Raw genomic sequence first — 16,236 nt, forward strand, 5'->3', positions numbered from 1 at the left:
TTTCTGTTCAAGCACAGCAGCTCGCCAGGCTTTGGGAGAATTTTTAAAATGATTTTCTTAAACAAAACAACTCTCAAGTTAGCAAAAGTATATTATTTACCTATTGTCACTTTTGTTAGGGTTGGAATGAAAGAGGTTAACCACCATCAGATGTCCTCTGGCTGGTAGAGGCTGTGTTACTTGCTCTTCATGCTGGAAATGGGAAATAACCTCTCTTCTTTTAACAGCGGGAGAGTCTCCCTAAAGTCTGATGTGGAGCCATCCCAACATACTGGTTTTACTAGAGCAAGACGGGAACATACATTTGAATCCTGTAACAAGTGCATCAACCTTGACATGTCAGTTATTGAGACCTCTACATTTTTTATCTGCATGATTTTCTTTTTTCCTGAAAAACCTGATTCCTACAATCACACACATGCAGTGCACAGATAATCCACCAGGGATCAGTAATTCATGCAGAGGGTCTATTGAGTCATCCAAAATGGCTGCTGTCAGTCAGTGACCCACAAGTGACTTTTCAAGAATATCTTTGCCAGAGTAAGAAAGATTGTTACTGATACTTCAATAGGAATATTTAATGGATTAACGCAATGTAAAACTGCTTACTTTTAAAATCGCCAGATGCCAGATGTAGCAAAAGTTGATACAAGTTAAAACTCACATATGTAAATTGATATTATATTTCTTTTTTTTTTTTATTCAGAAGGTTCAATAAACACTGTAGTTTCAAAAAATGTGAATTTTCTGGTAATTAATTCATAGTTCAGGCTTTACAGGGGCAAGTATTCCTGTAATGGTGCACTGCTTTCCCACACAGCTGCTTGACAATATAAGTCCTCCCACCTCATTCACTGGACTAATGTCACAATGCTTGAATTAGTAAACACGGTGTACATATACATGGACCCAAACCAGCTAATCTGAAGCAATATGGCCTATTTTTAAGATTAATTTTAAAATCGTATACTTTTAATGCAAAAAAAAGAAATGTTTTACATAGTCTACAAACTTGATCCAAAAACTAAATATCGCCTCATTTTCCACCTAAAACTGTTGCTTTCGATAGACATTAATAGTGTTCGTATAAACTGCAACCTATTCTGAATGCTTTTGTGGTTTGACATCTGATATTTATACTTCACAGCGCACACTGAAAATTACACATGATCAACAGGTGTAAAGGTTACATCTTCCCAGCATTAAGAAGAGACACCTCTGCAAAAATAATCCTAGGCTCACTACAGTTTTATGCAATGAGCCCAATATATACTGCAGCAAAATTAGAGAGGAAACACTGGGAGGACACAGAGGTCCTGCTACAGTGACACATTTTTATAAGCAAACACCCCACAAAATCACACCTACGTGTATGTTTATGGCTAACAGCTTCCATCTTCAAAGCTATTTTCTAATGTTTGCACACAGAGTGCAGTGTACATATAGACTCTAAAGCCAATGAAGGTGGCCTTCTCAAACGTGTCTTCTTATGTGAACGCAAAGCAAGCCAAAATCCCACGGAGAGACAGCAACACAAACACGCAAACAAAAAGATGAGAAAGCCTGCGCTGTCGCTGCTCCACTCTCCACCTCTTGTCAACTCAACAGCTGACACCTCAGCAATCACGCTGCAACAGCAACACTGACACCAAAACTGCTTTGATCAACAGAAATATAAGTGCGTAAGCACAGCGGCGTTCTCAGCGGCACCGGAGAAGACTGTGTCCTATATATCCTGAATGCTCACCAAAAAAAACAAAGCGAACGGGAAATAACCATAAATCCAGCAAAGAATAAAAGCAGTAAAAACAGGAAGGAGACGATTTTTACTCCAATGACCTGTAGTTTTTTATGAATTAATATTCAACCATGAAACTAGACAACAGCTGCTGCTTTTGAATTGAATTTCTGAATCAATTTGATCAATAAAATGTCAAAAATGAATATCCTGTGAAACAAAGAAAAGCCTTACAGCTGAGCAGCTGAATATGCTCCATGTTAACCAACTGATGAACAAATTGTTTCAGCTCTACATCTACTAGGATATGAAATACAAAACATTTCAGCTGCTACTGCCTGGGACACAAATGAGGGACACAAAATCACACTTTAAGCACCGTTTGATTAAAAACTACTATCGCCAAATGTCCTCATCAAGTATGGATGCTGCACGAAGATATTCATGGCTTTTTTTTCTTGTCCATGTTTATTCTCTGTTCATTCCTGTAGCGCTCATTTCTGCTCCTGAAGGGTCCAATCACTGCAAAATTAGGATCCTTACCTTACAATATAATGCGCCTTGACACCAATGTTGTTGTGATTTAGCGCTATATAAATAAATTGAATTTAACTGATTGCATCTGGAGAGAGTTACTACTGCTTAAGCTGATCAAAAAAGCCCCTTAATGTTAAAAAGTGTCTTTGGTGACAACCTTCAATCCTAAACCCTAAATATATATATTTGAAAGTATTTTTACTCACTTCTACTCCACAAGGTCGAACCAGGAAATATTTTGCACATTTATCAACCATTCGATGAGTCATTTTTGCATTTTTTAAATTTTTTGTTTTTTCATCAGTCCGTTAAAACGATGACTACCACAATTGGTATGCTAGTGGAAAATCCCCTTGCTTTTATTTTGATCTTCGATATAACTTAGTCTCCTCCTCCAGATGAATTCCAGTTTTGGACTACACCTGGTGATGACAGTTCTTCTTTTGCTCTGACGAGCCAGGGAAGGGTCGCTCTTACCAGAAACGTCTGGAGGTGGCAAGCTGCTTCACGTGATACCACACCAAGCTCCCCAAGGCTTCAAAGTAGCACAAAAAAATAGCAGCTGCGGTCCAAGAGTGTGGAATTACAGTGTGCCTGTGTGACGAGAGGAAGTTCATTAAATTCCTCAATTATATTTGTCACAAAGCACTTGGAGATTAAGACACAAACACTGCTACTGCCAGGAATAGAATCCAAATCTGTGCAAAACTGTCACAGAGTCGCTATAGGCTGAGTCGCTATCACGGCGTGATTCAATAACAGCAGCAAAAACACATATTCAAATAAAATGCTTGCAGAGTATGACTTTCAGATAGTGCTGACACCCTGCCAAGAACCACTGTGGAGTGCTAATGTGGTTATTGTCACAGCTTCAGTACAAACGTGTTGCTTCTTGCCTACAGCCCATCAAAACCCGTGCGATCTTCTCACGCAGCAAGCCACCTCAATTACGGCAGCGTCACCTCCGGCTCCATCGGCCCTTCATCCTTCCAGTCTGGGAGTAATTCATGAGGGCTGTGTGGCCTCCATTAGCACTCCTCCGCAGGGACGGGACAGACTCTAAAGCACAGCATTCAGGGAGCACACAGGGGCCCCGCACTTTACCCTAACAGCTTCATCAACCCTCCATCCCTAGAGCCTCACACATACACACACACACAATCTCTGGAGGGCCCAATTAGCAGCCATCACCTGTAATTCAATAACAACACTCCCTTTCTTTCAGCCACTCCAGCGCTCTCTTTCTCTCGACTGTGAATTTGCTTGCATAATTTAAAAAGAACGGCGCTTAATGTTCTCCTGCATCAACAAACTAATCTAAATCTACAATGACAGTCTAATAGATTTGAATAGACTTTCAGATCATGTGTGCAAGCGAGGTGCGTTCCACCTTCTGGTGTTCGCTTTCACAAGCTTCATACATCATCCTGCTGGCTCCACGGACAGCAAATCAAGCCCACGGGATACAGAACAGATGAGAGACAGAGTTCACAATCCACGTCTCTAATCAAATCCTCTGTTCTCTCCTAACTTATTCAGCTTCTATGCCTCCTATGTGGCAAGTGAAGGAAGGGAGTGAACCCCACAATAAAGAGTAGCTTAACCACAAAAACTACAGGCAACAGAACCAATGAAAGATGTGTCCTGCAAGCAACTTCTTTTGTCCCAACAACAGATCAAAAGACACAAAAAGAGACATTTTCATTCTGGATTTGAGAAGTCTAAACTGTCAAATGCATTTTTGTTACAAAAAGAAAACAAACATGAGTCTTTTAGTTTCCAATTAACTTTCTGTTGATCGAGCAGACATGTGTTATATCAATAAACCTAAAAACACCCATTTCTACAAGAAGACTCAAAATTATGAGTCAACACAGCAAGTGTTCAAGCAGCAGTGTGAAAGGTGAGAATAAATCGCTCAGCTTTGCCTCCAATCTCTTCTCCAATCTTTCTTCCAGTCCCAGCAGCAGCACAGCAGGACTGCTGGGACACTCCTCTGAGTCTCAGGAGTGTCTTTAATGAGTCGGGCCATTCCTAACCCACCTGTCCACTGCTCTTGATTTATGTCTCCTGAGACCAGAAGCACTGCCAGGACGTCGCCCTCCTACTCCTACAGTTATTTTTTTTCATATTGTTTTCCTTTTTTGATTTGGATGGAAGTGGCTTACTATGAAGAATGAAAACAGAAATGGAATTAATCACAGTGACGTCAGACAAAAGTAAAAAAATACTCACATTTGCTCTCAAATAAGCAAAGAAACACAAAGGGAAGCACATTTCAGATGCAAGAAGTAAAGAAAATGGTGTCTGAAAGGTTACTGTCAGACAGCACTAAAAACTTTAAAGTCGTTTATTTTGCAGAATATATATTTTTCCACTTCTGGAGCGGAGATACATAATGCAAATTTGGCATTACAAAACCTGATTCATTGGTGTATGTCTAATGTTTAGTCAGCTGACCAGCTCATTACTCAAACAGTCACTACAGCTCAGCTTGCTGCTATGACTCAGTGGTAGTAAGAGAAGAAAAACTCTTTAGTTCTGTATTGTGTCAAATGTGGAGATCAGAAGTGAACTAAGGTTTTATTCTTTTAATGATTCCACTGCTGTGCACATTACTGCACTTTAGTTTATTCATTTCCACTTTTACTCTGCTCTCAGCTCTGCGTGCATTTTTTGCACCAGCCTCCCCACACCTGTCGCTTTTTGGTTTACCTTTGAGAAGTGTCCCAATTTTAAACAGTAAATCAAAGCGAGTATAGCCTATCACAGGCAGGTGGCACTCCACTTAATCTCTACTGTACGGCGCCCTCGCCCTCGGATCGGCACTTTGCCTGGAGGCGGCGTTCACTGATTTCCTCTGTTCTCCTTTTCCGCCGGCAGAAGAAGAAAAGAGAATGGAGGATGGCAGGGTATGCAAATTGTACCACCGCCAAAGAAGAAGGAGAGGAGTTTCCCACCGGCTGAGTGCGAAACGAGTGCTCCCCCTCTCCCAGGACTTTGAATGGGACTCTTTCTTTTTGAACACACTTGCCTGCACGCGCACACACACACACACACAAACATAACCCACAAAATCTCACAAAAGAGTTAATGCATTCAATATCTGAGTGCATTAAAGCGCTCTTATAAATGAACACGTATGCATTATTTTAAGGCGGTGGTCAGCAGCAGCAGAAGATCGGCCTCCCTCCCACCGTACAGATTAAAGTCTTAGCTGCTAGGGGAACCTCTCGAATGCATGAATATTCAGGTGGCAGAAAGGGAACAAAAAAAGGCAACAGCAAAGCGTGTTAATTGTGAAAACGGGTTAGACCACCTGTAAGACGTTTGGCAGTTCCTCCGAGATTTTATGCACTGGTGGCACTGGAGGTAATTTTCAGTTCTGGTTCCACATTTGGCTTTGTTTAGAGCGTAGGTGGCAGAGAGCAAACTTTGTATTCAAAACATCGATTTTTAACGGCGCTGTAAAGTCAGAAGGATTTGGCCTAACGATAATCTTATTTTAATATGACACGGCAGAAAATGAGCTTTCTGGTGCCTCTCAAAACATTTTGTTTTCTGGGAAGAATAATGACTACAGTCTTGCTTTTTTTCAGCAGCATGAAGCACAGGATGACTGAAAGAAATATAGAATCTGCTAAAGTAAATGCAGCTTTTACAGTAGCAACTAACAGAACAAAGGTATTATTTAGTGCTAATGCAGAAACGCAGTGGTGATGATGATGGACACCTACAAAACAACATGTTTTAATGGACAAAGACGTCATCACATTTTAAAGCGAGCTCTTTTAAAATGACATTAGTAAACAGGCACAGTTTAGTTTTCACAGCCTTTTATTTGACTACTTCCTTGTAATCTTCATGCAGAACAGAAAGAAATTAACACCGAAACTCTGAGCATCCTCATTCTGGTCACCGCTGCACAGTTTCTCTCAGCATACGGCATCTTGTACTGTACCTTCTGCTATAACACAGCTTGAGGGCTGCTCCACTGACCTCTGACCTCGCCGTGAAGGACACAGAATTTGCCTGCATCTTTTTTTTTAAAAATCTTTATTTAGACAACTCTGCTCTTTGCAGCCTGAATGACACAATTAGTTTCTCTCAGTTTCATGTTAAATCAGAGGGCGCCGCACCATTTCCTTTTCACCGTGACTAAAAATAAGTCTCACGTTGAGTGTTCACGAGCTGCAGGGGCAAAGCGCTCACACCTGCATGACAACAGGCACGGCTGGGCTGGGTCATGTTTTTAGTCATCTGTCAAGCCAGCACAGCTAATAAGTTGATTGTGATTGTTGCTGCTATATTGGGTTTACCTCAGAGCCTTCACACATGTACAGTAAGGCAACATGAATGCGACGCATCAAAAGAAGCTGCTACAAAAGAAAATGTTTCTTATGTTGGTCACACACAAATGTAGAGGATGAGGTAATAACGTCCGCTGAAAGGTGGAGAAGCTGCTCTGCTTTTCGATAAGGTCGTGGTGCACTACTTCAACAGATTTCTGTGTTGACTTTACAAATCTAAGTGGAGCACATGAGTCACTGCTGGATATCTATCAAAAAGGACTCGTGTTTTATTAACCTGATCACGGATAGACAGCATTAAAAACTATCAGCTTTCCAATACTCCCTGTTTGGGCCATTCGTTCAAATATAGTATCTGATCAGCTTTTTAATGTGCATAAAACATGAATACAACCAAAGCAATAAATGTAACAGTGACTTGAAATGAAGAAAACTGACAGTATAGCTATCAAATACCTGACTGTGTTACCGTTTTTGTTGTTGTTTGATTGTTTTATATTTACCAATTCATAGAAAGAGCTACGTTCAGCAGCTCTCTTGTTCAGAAAGGTTCACCAAAGATGGTAACCCCACATGATTTGGCAGCTTTTAGTCCCGACGTCCTTCATGATGTGATTTGTGTTTCCTCCTGCTGACTGTGATAAACTCATCGACGTATTCACATTTAACTTTGATGTTTACATTTGTTACCAACAGATACACCATACAAACTTCAACCTAATGAACTGTCTGACTCTTTTATCTGATTTAAAGCTAGCACTACAGAAACACTGTACAATTCAGAAAGCTTAAAAGCTTAAACAGCCATTCAAATCTAATCCACACGCCTCGATTAGGCCACAATGAGTCGGCTGCCTTCACTTTCCGTGCCTGATCTGTCAAGGTGCCTTTATCAGCACACGTCATCTAATTGAAGCAACAGCATTCAGCGGGAACCGCTGATGTTCCCTCACAGGCACTTTGTTAATGCATGTAAATCCAAACAAGCAAGTCTGTGTTGTCATGCAAAGCCTGGAGGAAAGTAGCAGCTTCCCACCTTGATGCTAACATCCCCACAATACACAATGCACACACACACAGAGCTCAATTAGTCACAGCAGCAGCATCAGTTAGCCCTGATGCACCTCCCCCTCTGGACCATAAAAAGCGATAGGGAGGGGCTAAAGCTGAGCGGCTAAAGACATCCTGTAGTGCTTTGTCATTCCATAGCCCCATTTGTGCAAAGGAAACACACACACACACACACAGCTTCAGGCTTTTTAGCACAAGGAGAAAGTAACTTCAATGATCACTGGCCATAGATCAATTAACAGCTAATGTTGACCACAACCACTTCTAATACCAGTCAGACCACTTCCCTCTGAAGCGCTCATCTCCCTCACAAACAGCAGAGGCGGCTGTGCGAGTAAGTGTTCACATAACACTCAAGTAATATTAAAAATAATAGCCTTACATGCAACAACTGCATTGGCTAGAGCATGTCCAGATAAAAATACAGGGTTGCATTACAGAAACAACTTGGATTTTGTGTAATTCCATTTGCTAAATGCAATTATAAGCCATTATAACGTCAATCATTTGATACCCAGCTAATCTAATGAGTGTAACAGCCAGTGTTAGCTTGCAAATAAATGTTCAGCATTACCTCTGAGGCCTCACATGACTCTGTGGGACTGTGTGAAAGACAGCTGCAACTGGAGCACCTGAGGGTGACCTCAAGAATATAGTTCAGACATAAAGATAAAAGAGACCTATTAAACAGGCTGCCACTTTTATATGCAACCCATCTTCCCGTAACGAAAGTATGTGTGCAGCTTTTCTGTGTTGCTTTGCACCAAAAATACAGTCCTGCACAGTGAAATATCAAGCAGTGATTTCAGATAATAAGCTCAATTAAATAGCAGCTATGGTCCTTTCACAATCAGGCGAAGCTTGGTGGTACAACATGCAAGACATTAACAGTGCAATACGGCAACTAGAGAGGAGTGCTCATAAATACGAGGGAGAAGGAAAATGCCATTCATCCACACATCAAACAACAGCAGCCTGATCAAAGAGGCCCAGCATTCACTGATTCACACCAAGAAATGTCTGTTTTGTTGACCTGATATTAAAGAGCAGTCACTGAGAAGAGTCACTGAAATCTGTCTGTCACTGCAGCAGCATTGATTCTACTGGCAATGCTGCATGTCATTTCTCCAAATGCACATCTGCCAGTTAAATATTGATTATGAATAAGAATATTTGCATTAGCACAACATCAATTATAGAGGTACAGCTGAAATCAAAATGGCAACCTAAACAAAAACAACCCCATCAGCAATCACTCCGAGAACAACTCTCACTTCCAGAGTACAGACGGTGGTGACGGCAGAGTCCTGGCTCGCTTTTACGTACAGTATGAGTATCCAAGCCTGGGAGTAGGCCGCTGTGTTTATCCTGTCAAGGTATGTTAACACCAGGCTGCATTCCTGTAGTCCCTAAATTGCAGTGTTAGATTACAGCCCAGCTGAGAGTGCAGCACTTTAAAGGCGCTGGATGATGAAGCCGTGACCAAAGCAGCGGCAGCAACAGGCAGGGCACATGGAGGGCACACACCTGCCATTTACAGTTGTACTGCAGACAGTTAGCATGGCAAAAACAACTTCACACTTTAGCTTGAGCTCTTTTTCCTGCCAGACATCTGTATTATATACTTCAAAAATAGTATATTTGTTTTATGTGCACTAAATGTACAGATTAACTTCATCTTGGAAAAAAATGAGGGTTACTGGAGGTCTTTGCTTGGCTTTTGCATCGACATGTTCACAGGAAAATCATTTATGTTGAGAGCCAGAGGAAGGCAAGCTCTCTGCCAGCTATCATTAAAACCAGACAGGTTGGGTTTAGTTTGTTTAGATAGGCGAGAACAATGCTATTTGAAGTTGGGTGGCACAATATCACAGCACAGAGACAAGTGGAAATGAGACCCAGTGCTCTTTCAAGAAAACTGCCATGTGGCTTGTTATTAATGGATAAAGGCACAACTCCAGAAAATGACAAAAACCAGACGTGAAGATGTTAAACCTGACATTCTGTGCTGCTCATACATAAATAATATGAGTCAAAGACAAATCAAATTATGTAGTTTTTTTATCTTTTGGTTCCTAACTAGCTCCAGAGGAGGCACTGCAGCAAAGACCACAGTCAATGATTAGCTTAAATTACAAGGTCTGGAAGCAGATCGCTATCATCGCCAACTTGACTTCTATCAGTGACAGATTACCTGCTCCATCTGATAACGATCTGCTAATGTTTTTGTTAAGCGCTCTGGTTCAGTAAAACCTAATTGTCCAAAGTAAAGAAATGCAAAAAATCAAACTGGAGATTTTGAGCAAGAGGAAGACAAATGAAGTCATAAATGGGCCCTTAGAACATAAACAAAGCAGATATTAGGCTAATAATGTACAATACAGCTATCAGTGATTTCAGTCATTCTTCTAACGTGTAACTGTAAAATGTGCTATGATTCATTATAAAAACTTAATTAAAGGGAACAAGGCAGACTGGACCCAGGCAAATGTGAGTTGTTAGGAGCAGAGCTATAAACAATTACCTGATTGTTCTACTGACAGAAGATTAATTGAAGAACCATTCTCATATTCTTTTAGTTGATTAGGTAATATTATTAATAAAAAAGTAAACAGCCTCTATTTCCAGCATCTGAAATGACTGCTTTTGCTTTTTAAGCTTAATCTAGGTTCTCTCTCTACTGTTTGTGGAGCACAGCAATAGGGCTGCAGTAGTATAGAGACCGTGTGCTTTACCAAAAATTGACAGATTGTTATTATTTTTAAGCATTTGCTGATCTACAGCGTTTAAAAAAAAATTAACAAGCTAGTGATGGGATTGGAAAGCTGTAGCAAATTGTTTAATGTGTCAGAAACACACACAAACTTACAGCTTACAGCTTTTCTGGCAGTTTATTGCAAAACAGAGACATCAAACTTGTGGCAGTGGAGCTTTGGTACACCTGAGTCACACACAATGCTCTGTCCTACTCTGATTCTGCACTAGAATCAGACTAAGTGATAACAAAGCAGTTGCACGGATGCTAAAAATCTACTTGTCTTCCCAAACATAAAGTAGACCGGGACTTAATAAAGCAATCAGAACCCAATCGATCAAATAAATACAGCTGATGATGTAAGTGACATCTAATGGACATTCATAACAGACAGAATCTGACAGGTGTATCATCTCCTTGCTTCCTCAAAAACCTGTACATACATATTTGACCGATCAACAACGTGCTTCTGTTTTCATTCTTACCTGATGCAATAACTGTAGAAGGCCACATATATTTCTGATATGTACACAACATTAAAAAAAAAACATAAACCACTGCAATTCTACAAAGTCAGCAACTTGAAAATGTTATCTGGGGATTAGTGAAATTATAATAAGCATCTTTGGTAAATATGTGATAATTTATAGGGAAAATATACAAGCATTTAATCACAAAATGAATCAGCATATACCTAATTAAGATGTCATCCTCCTTAATGAGTAAAATCTAAAAGGTGAAATCTAGCTAAAATTACCTAAGCAACCTGAGTATTCACCTGCAAGACCAAGGATGAGGAAGTAATCCAGCTTTATTTAATTATAAAGGGTCCATTTATATGAGTATCAGGTAAGGTGAGCATTTTAACGTGACAAAGAAAGAAGCTTTTCAGGGACTTTAGTTGATTAAATCAGCAGCTGGTTGCCGCATCACGGTGACGACGACTGGTTGGAGGTCATGGTACATTAGCACAAGCTAATATTTGGTACATCAGCTCTTTTAAAAATCGAAGAGGTAGCTGAGGACAAACATCGTGTGTGCCACCTGGATCAAAAGGTAACAGGAAACGAAAAAGAAAACACACACGTGTAAAGAGGAAGGGTGGAAACGAACCGAAAGGCAGAAGGCGGATGAGTTTCACCTGCAGCACATGAAAGCGCTGCGCACTGAATCACAACACCTTTTGCCATCTTGATTGTGCGCCCCATTACACGGACCGGGATGCGCTCCTTTCCCGTTACAGGCTCGTTTCACCTCAAATTTTAGAGGATGTACAGAAATGAGGAGCTAAGAAGCATTCCCATCAAGAAACCGTGGCTTAAACGCCGAGATCGCCACGAGAAAATCGGTGAAAATACACCTTTATAGGTGTTGCATCACCTTGCGTACCTGGCTGTCTCCGGTCCAGAAAAAAAGCAGCAACCCCGCCTTCACTGCAGTAATGGTACTGACCGCCATTCCCTTCCGCGCACTGCTCGGGAAATTGTATAACGAACTATCAGCACAATGGATGGACACGGGAGGTTTGACGGTGAGCCACATAATCAACACTGTTATCGCACATGGTGAGGAATAGGGGAAGAATAGCCACCTTATGCCCCGCTCATTTTCCAGAGCAGACACACACACGGAGAGCTGTGGGGGTGCACTCGAACAAACGAGGCAACCGGTCCCACAAAAAATACATAAAAGGGGGATAAATCATGTTCAAGTGGGTCAGAAAAACGTGTCGATGCCATAAACACCGCCAGAATAAAGAGGGGTTGTTTAAAAAAAAGGGGAGACGAGCAACCATTCGAAGCTGGCATGGTGCACACGGTGAGAAGTACCAGAAATAAATATTTAAATAATCACGTCTACCTGCACAAGTTGACATTTGGAGCGGTTTTTCTGGCTCCTCACGACACGCAGAGCTTTTAGGAAACGGCGAGCAGATCCTGGTCCGTGAACGGTCGAGAGCCGCAGGTGTTATTTGTGTTTATTTATAGGCCATTGGTCAGCCCCGTTATCCGCGTTCAGGTAAACATGATGATGATGATGGTGATGATGATGATGGCTCCCGTGTAGACGCGCAGAGTCACCGTCGTGTCGTCAGCAGGAGGGGAAAAAAGGTGCTTTCCAGCCCCTCGGCTCACAGACACACCATGCCTCATAACGGTACCCAAAAATATATATATTTATGGGTTTACTTTTTTTATTGGTGGATGCAACGAAAGAGGGGGAGAGTACAGGTAAGGAACTGGCCAATGAGGGAGTCCGGATGTAGGTGGGTGTAATAACGTTAAATTTAGACAGTCCTTTGGAGCCAAACTCTATTTACACTTTCTTTACTTCGTAAAAAGAATGAGATCGTTTTCATAATGAGATATGTGAGATAAATCCCCGCGATCCTGTATAAACACCACTAACCGGTAATTACGTATTATTTCCTTTTAATACATAAAAAGCAGCAAAAACAATATATATTTCCAGTATTGTGGCATGTAAACAAACCCGAATTTACCAGTAAAAGAAGCAAAAGTCGAAAACGTGTAATTGAAGCAATCTGCGAGGGAATCGAGAAAAAGCACGCCGAATAAGGAGAAAATGCTAAATGAATAAAAGGTACGCTGGTTCAAACGGAGACTAAATGCATGCACGCGTGAAAATAAACTCGCGAAACCTACCTACTTCTGCAGAGTAAACAATACAATATACACGCTTACCTTAAGTAAGACAGCATGTGTACTTGCAGTTGGAGCAGGGAGGGGTAAAGTGGACTTGAAATAAACATCCCATGTCTTTGCCATCACCGGAGCAGCACAAAAATAAATAAATAAATAAGTCCACCACAACAGCGTGATCCACCATCCGGCCATCAAAACAACACCCATAAAGTAAAGTTATCTTCAACAGAGAGCGACCACCAGCTCCGTCAGGGGGGCCGAGCAAGCAGCAAGTTAGCATGAAACTAACTAACACCGCAACAACCTCGCCCTAAAAGCTCACACTCTCAACTACAAGCTGCGCTCAGCGGGCCACGTTGTTATGCGAAAGCCCCGCAACCTGCCGCCAAGTGCTGCCGTCGTTACAAAACTGACCAAAAAAAAAAGAAAAGTGGAAAAAACAAAGAGCAAAGTGGAAAATGCAAACAAGTCTAAAAGCGCTCCTCGGGTTATTCTAGCAGGCAGATAACGGTTCACTCAGTCGGGTTTGCCCCATGCACCGCTAGGCGGAGAGAGAGAAGCCAGCCAGGTATAACGGTACACCACCACACTGGGATATGAACGCACTAATACGGACCAAAACTCCCTGAAATGTGCTCCAACTAACTTCCAAAAGTCCCCAGAAGAGGTGGACAGCTCATCGACAGCCCGCCTGCCTCGACCAGCAGCGGTTACGGCAGAGTTTGGACTTACCGCTGCTCCTCCTCGGGTTCGCCTGTTTTCTGCGCTTACACCTGGGGCCATCCGCCATGATCCTCTCGCTGAGTCTGAAACGCAGCGGCTCGCAAGTCACCTCCCTCCCTCCTCCTCCTCCTGTCTCTCCCGCCTCCCCCCACCTCCTCTCTTCCTCACCCCTCCCATCCACTTTACGACATCACCTTCTTCCTCGCAGAAACACCTGGTTTGCGACAGACTGCCCGCTTTTACGGCATCACCTTCTCAAACACCTCAGCACATGGCCCCTCCTACTGGCCGCACATGGGCGAGCTGGGAGCTCAGCTGCTGCTGCTGCTAACACTGCTGCTGTGTCAGAGTGGGTCCTGCTCGCACGCTGGCTGTGCCACCCACCTGACTGCTGAGTGGGAGATTGAAAAGTGTAGCAGTAAGGTGTTTCTCTGCAGGTGGAAAAGTAGAAACGTGGCGACACAGAAGAGCTAAGGGGGGTGTCAATAAGTCACTGATAAGAAGTGCTGGAGGAACACTGGGAAACATACAAGTCAAAGCCATGAACTAATTGATTAATTAAGAAGTCAGCTGGGTTTCAGTTTTCACACTTTATCAGCAAAGTGGCAAATTTGTTGTTGATTAGTTACAATTGATAGTTACACTGGAGTAGGTGATAATGGAAATACTCAAGTTCAAATTAGTACTCAAAGTTCCTGAGTGTTTCAAATTCAGCTTTAGTAGTCAGTGTTATCAGAGACACACAGAAGCCATAATTTACTGTATATTACATTGTTGTGTCATTATAAATAGTCTACAGTGTTGTTGAGGTGAAGCTAATTTACCTTTTTAATTTTAACTGTAACAGTGTAGTTTGCGTGTGTGTTTTTAAAGCGTGTTCTTAAAGTCCTTAAATAGATGTGATGTGGTTGAAGTGTGATGTATAAAGTAGCCGAGTGGTAAATATTGTACTTTTTAGCTCATTGCATGTGCTTGATACCTGTACTTACACTGCAGATTTAGATAATAAAGCAAACTATAGTCTAATCAATAAATGAAGCATGTTGTAAGTGCATGTGTTATATGTTAGAATATAGTAGACTGAGACTTTTTCAGTAATGTCATTTGCATGTGCATATTTATATATAAACAGTAATGTGCTGTGGGATGATGGGAAATAAGTGCAATAAAACATTGAAATATCTGCAAACATACATTGGAATACAGTATATAAGATGAAAACTGAGTTTTTACAATTCTAACAAGCACCTTTATTCTTCAGTGGTGCCTGAACTTTCACAGCTAAGCTTTCTTGTAATTTCCTAAAGTGGTCTTTAAAATCAGTTCTTCAGGGTTCTTGAAGGACATCCAGAGTTCTTCTCTGTCGGCTGCCTTTTGTTTCATTCTGTGCTTCTGTAATATTGAGATTCAGGATAGTGTTCCACTGTGTATTTTTCTATCCAGGTATACTTTTAGTGCATTGACAGTGTGTTTGGGATTATTTTCATGCTGAAATTGCTGTTTTATGGTATTGCAGAGCATTTCTCATGATGCTTCAGAGAAAAGTAGATGGATCAAATGAAGGACCAGATTTAACTCTGAGGTTCCATGTGAGGTCTTTGCTGTATTTTTCATCTTTTTTCAGATTTTCAAATGAAGACAACTTTCAGATACTGTTCATCTGCTATGGGTAGTTGTTTAGACTTTCAATTTTTCTTATGTCTTCCAGTTGTGCAATTTCTAATGATTTTTTTAAGGACAAACTTCTTACCATGTCGGGATATGCCAATTTTTCCATTGATAGCTCTCTGGAAATCACCTTGTTGCTGTAGGTATACTATTTTATGTCTGCCAAACTGTGTTATCGTTGACATTTCTTTACATTCAACTACATGAAACGGGGACAAGTCTGATAATAAAAAAATCGCTAAAGATAGAATTTAAAATTGGCTATTTGCTATATTTTCTGTTATTTGTAGACACTACACTGATTCATCCCACAGGTTAAGTGCTTTACATACAAAAACAGAGATTCCTCTGAAAACAGTCAGGTGCAAGGACTGAACTAAAAATGGCAGCCAATGAGGAAAGAAAAACTATTCTAGTGAGCTTTTGTTCAAGACCACCTAAAAATAGAAGGATAGAAAAGACTGGCTGCATGGTAACAAAATATAAAAAATGAGGGAATATATTTTTATTTTGATATTTTGATTATTTGACTTTGGGATGAACACATAACTATTAGGCAAAGGTTTATTTATTTATTGTATTTATTTAGTACTACTACTAAGGAAAGCATAGGCCAGCAAAGTTAATCTGATCTCAGTGCCAGCCCATATCATGAATTAATCATCTCATACCCTTCTACACAAAGTCACAAAGGACCTGCCAATTAACCTGCTTCACCAGGCTTGCAGTTGCTATGCAAAGGGGCTATGCACCTGCAAGCCCCTTTGC

The 16,236-nt window shown here is 41.2% G+C and overlaps 1 protein-coding gene across 1 annotated transcript in view; it reads right to left on the reverse strand.

Annotated features, from left to right (window-relative positions):
• LOC146613021 (zinc finger E-box-binding homeobox 1-like) overlaps nucleotides 1-13,878 on the reverse strand; it is a 75,765-nt gene extending 61,887 nt beyond the window's left edge. Inside the window, exon 1 of the mRNA XM_085377562.1 lies at nucleotides 13,810-13,878. Coding sequence (XP_085233688.1) covers nucleotides 13,810-13,867 — 58 coding nt within the window. The 5' untranslated portion in view covers nucleotides 13,868-13,878. The remainder of the gene's footprint in view (nucleotides 1-13,809) is intronic.
• Between the last annotated feature and the right edge of the window lie 2,358 nt (nucleotides 13,879-16,236).

The sequence above is a fragment of the Diplotaxodon limnothrissa genome, linkage group LG18 (assembly GCF_057381915.1).
Source record: "Diplotaxodon limnothrissa isolate DT_005_m linkage group LG18, D_limnothrissa_male_GT1.1, whole genome shotgun sequence".
NCBI lineage: Eukaryota > Metazoa > Chordata > Actinopteri > Cichliformes > Cichlidae > Diplotaxodon > Diplotaxodon limnothrissa.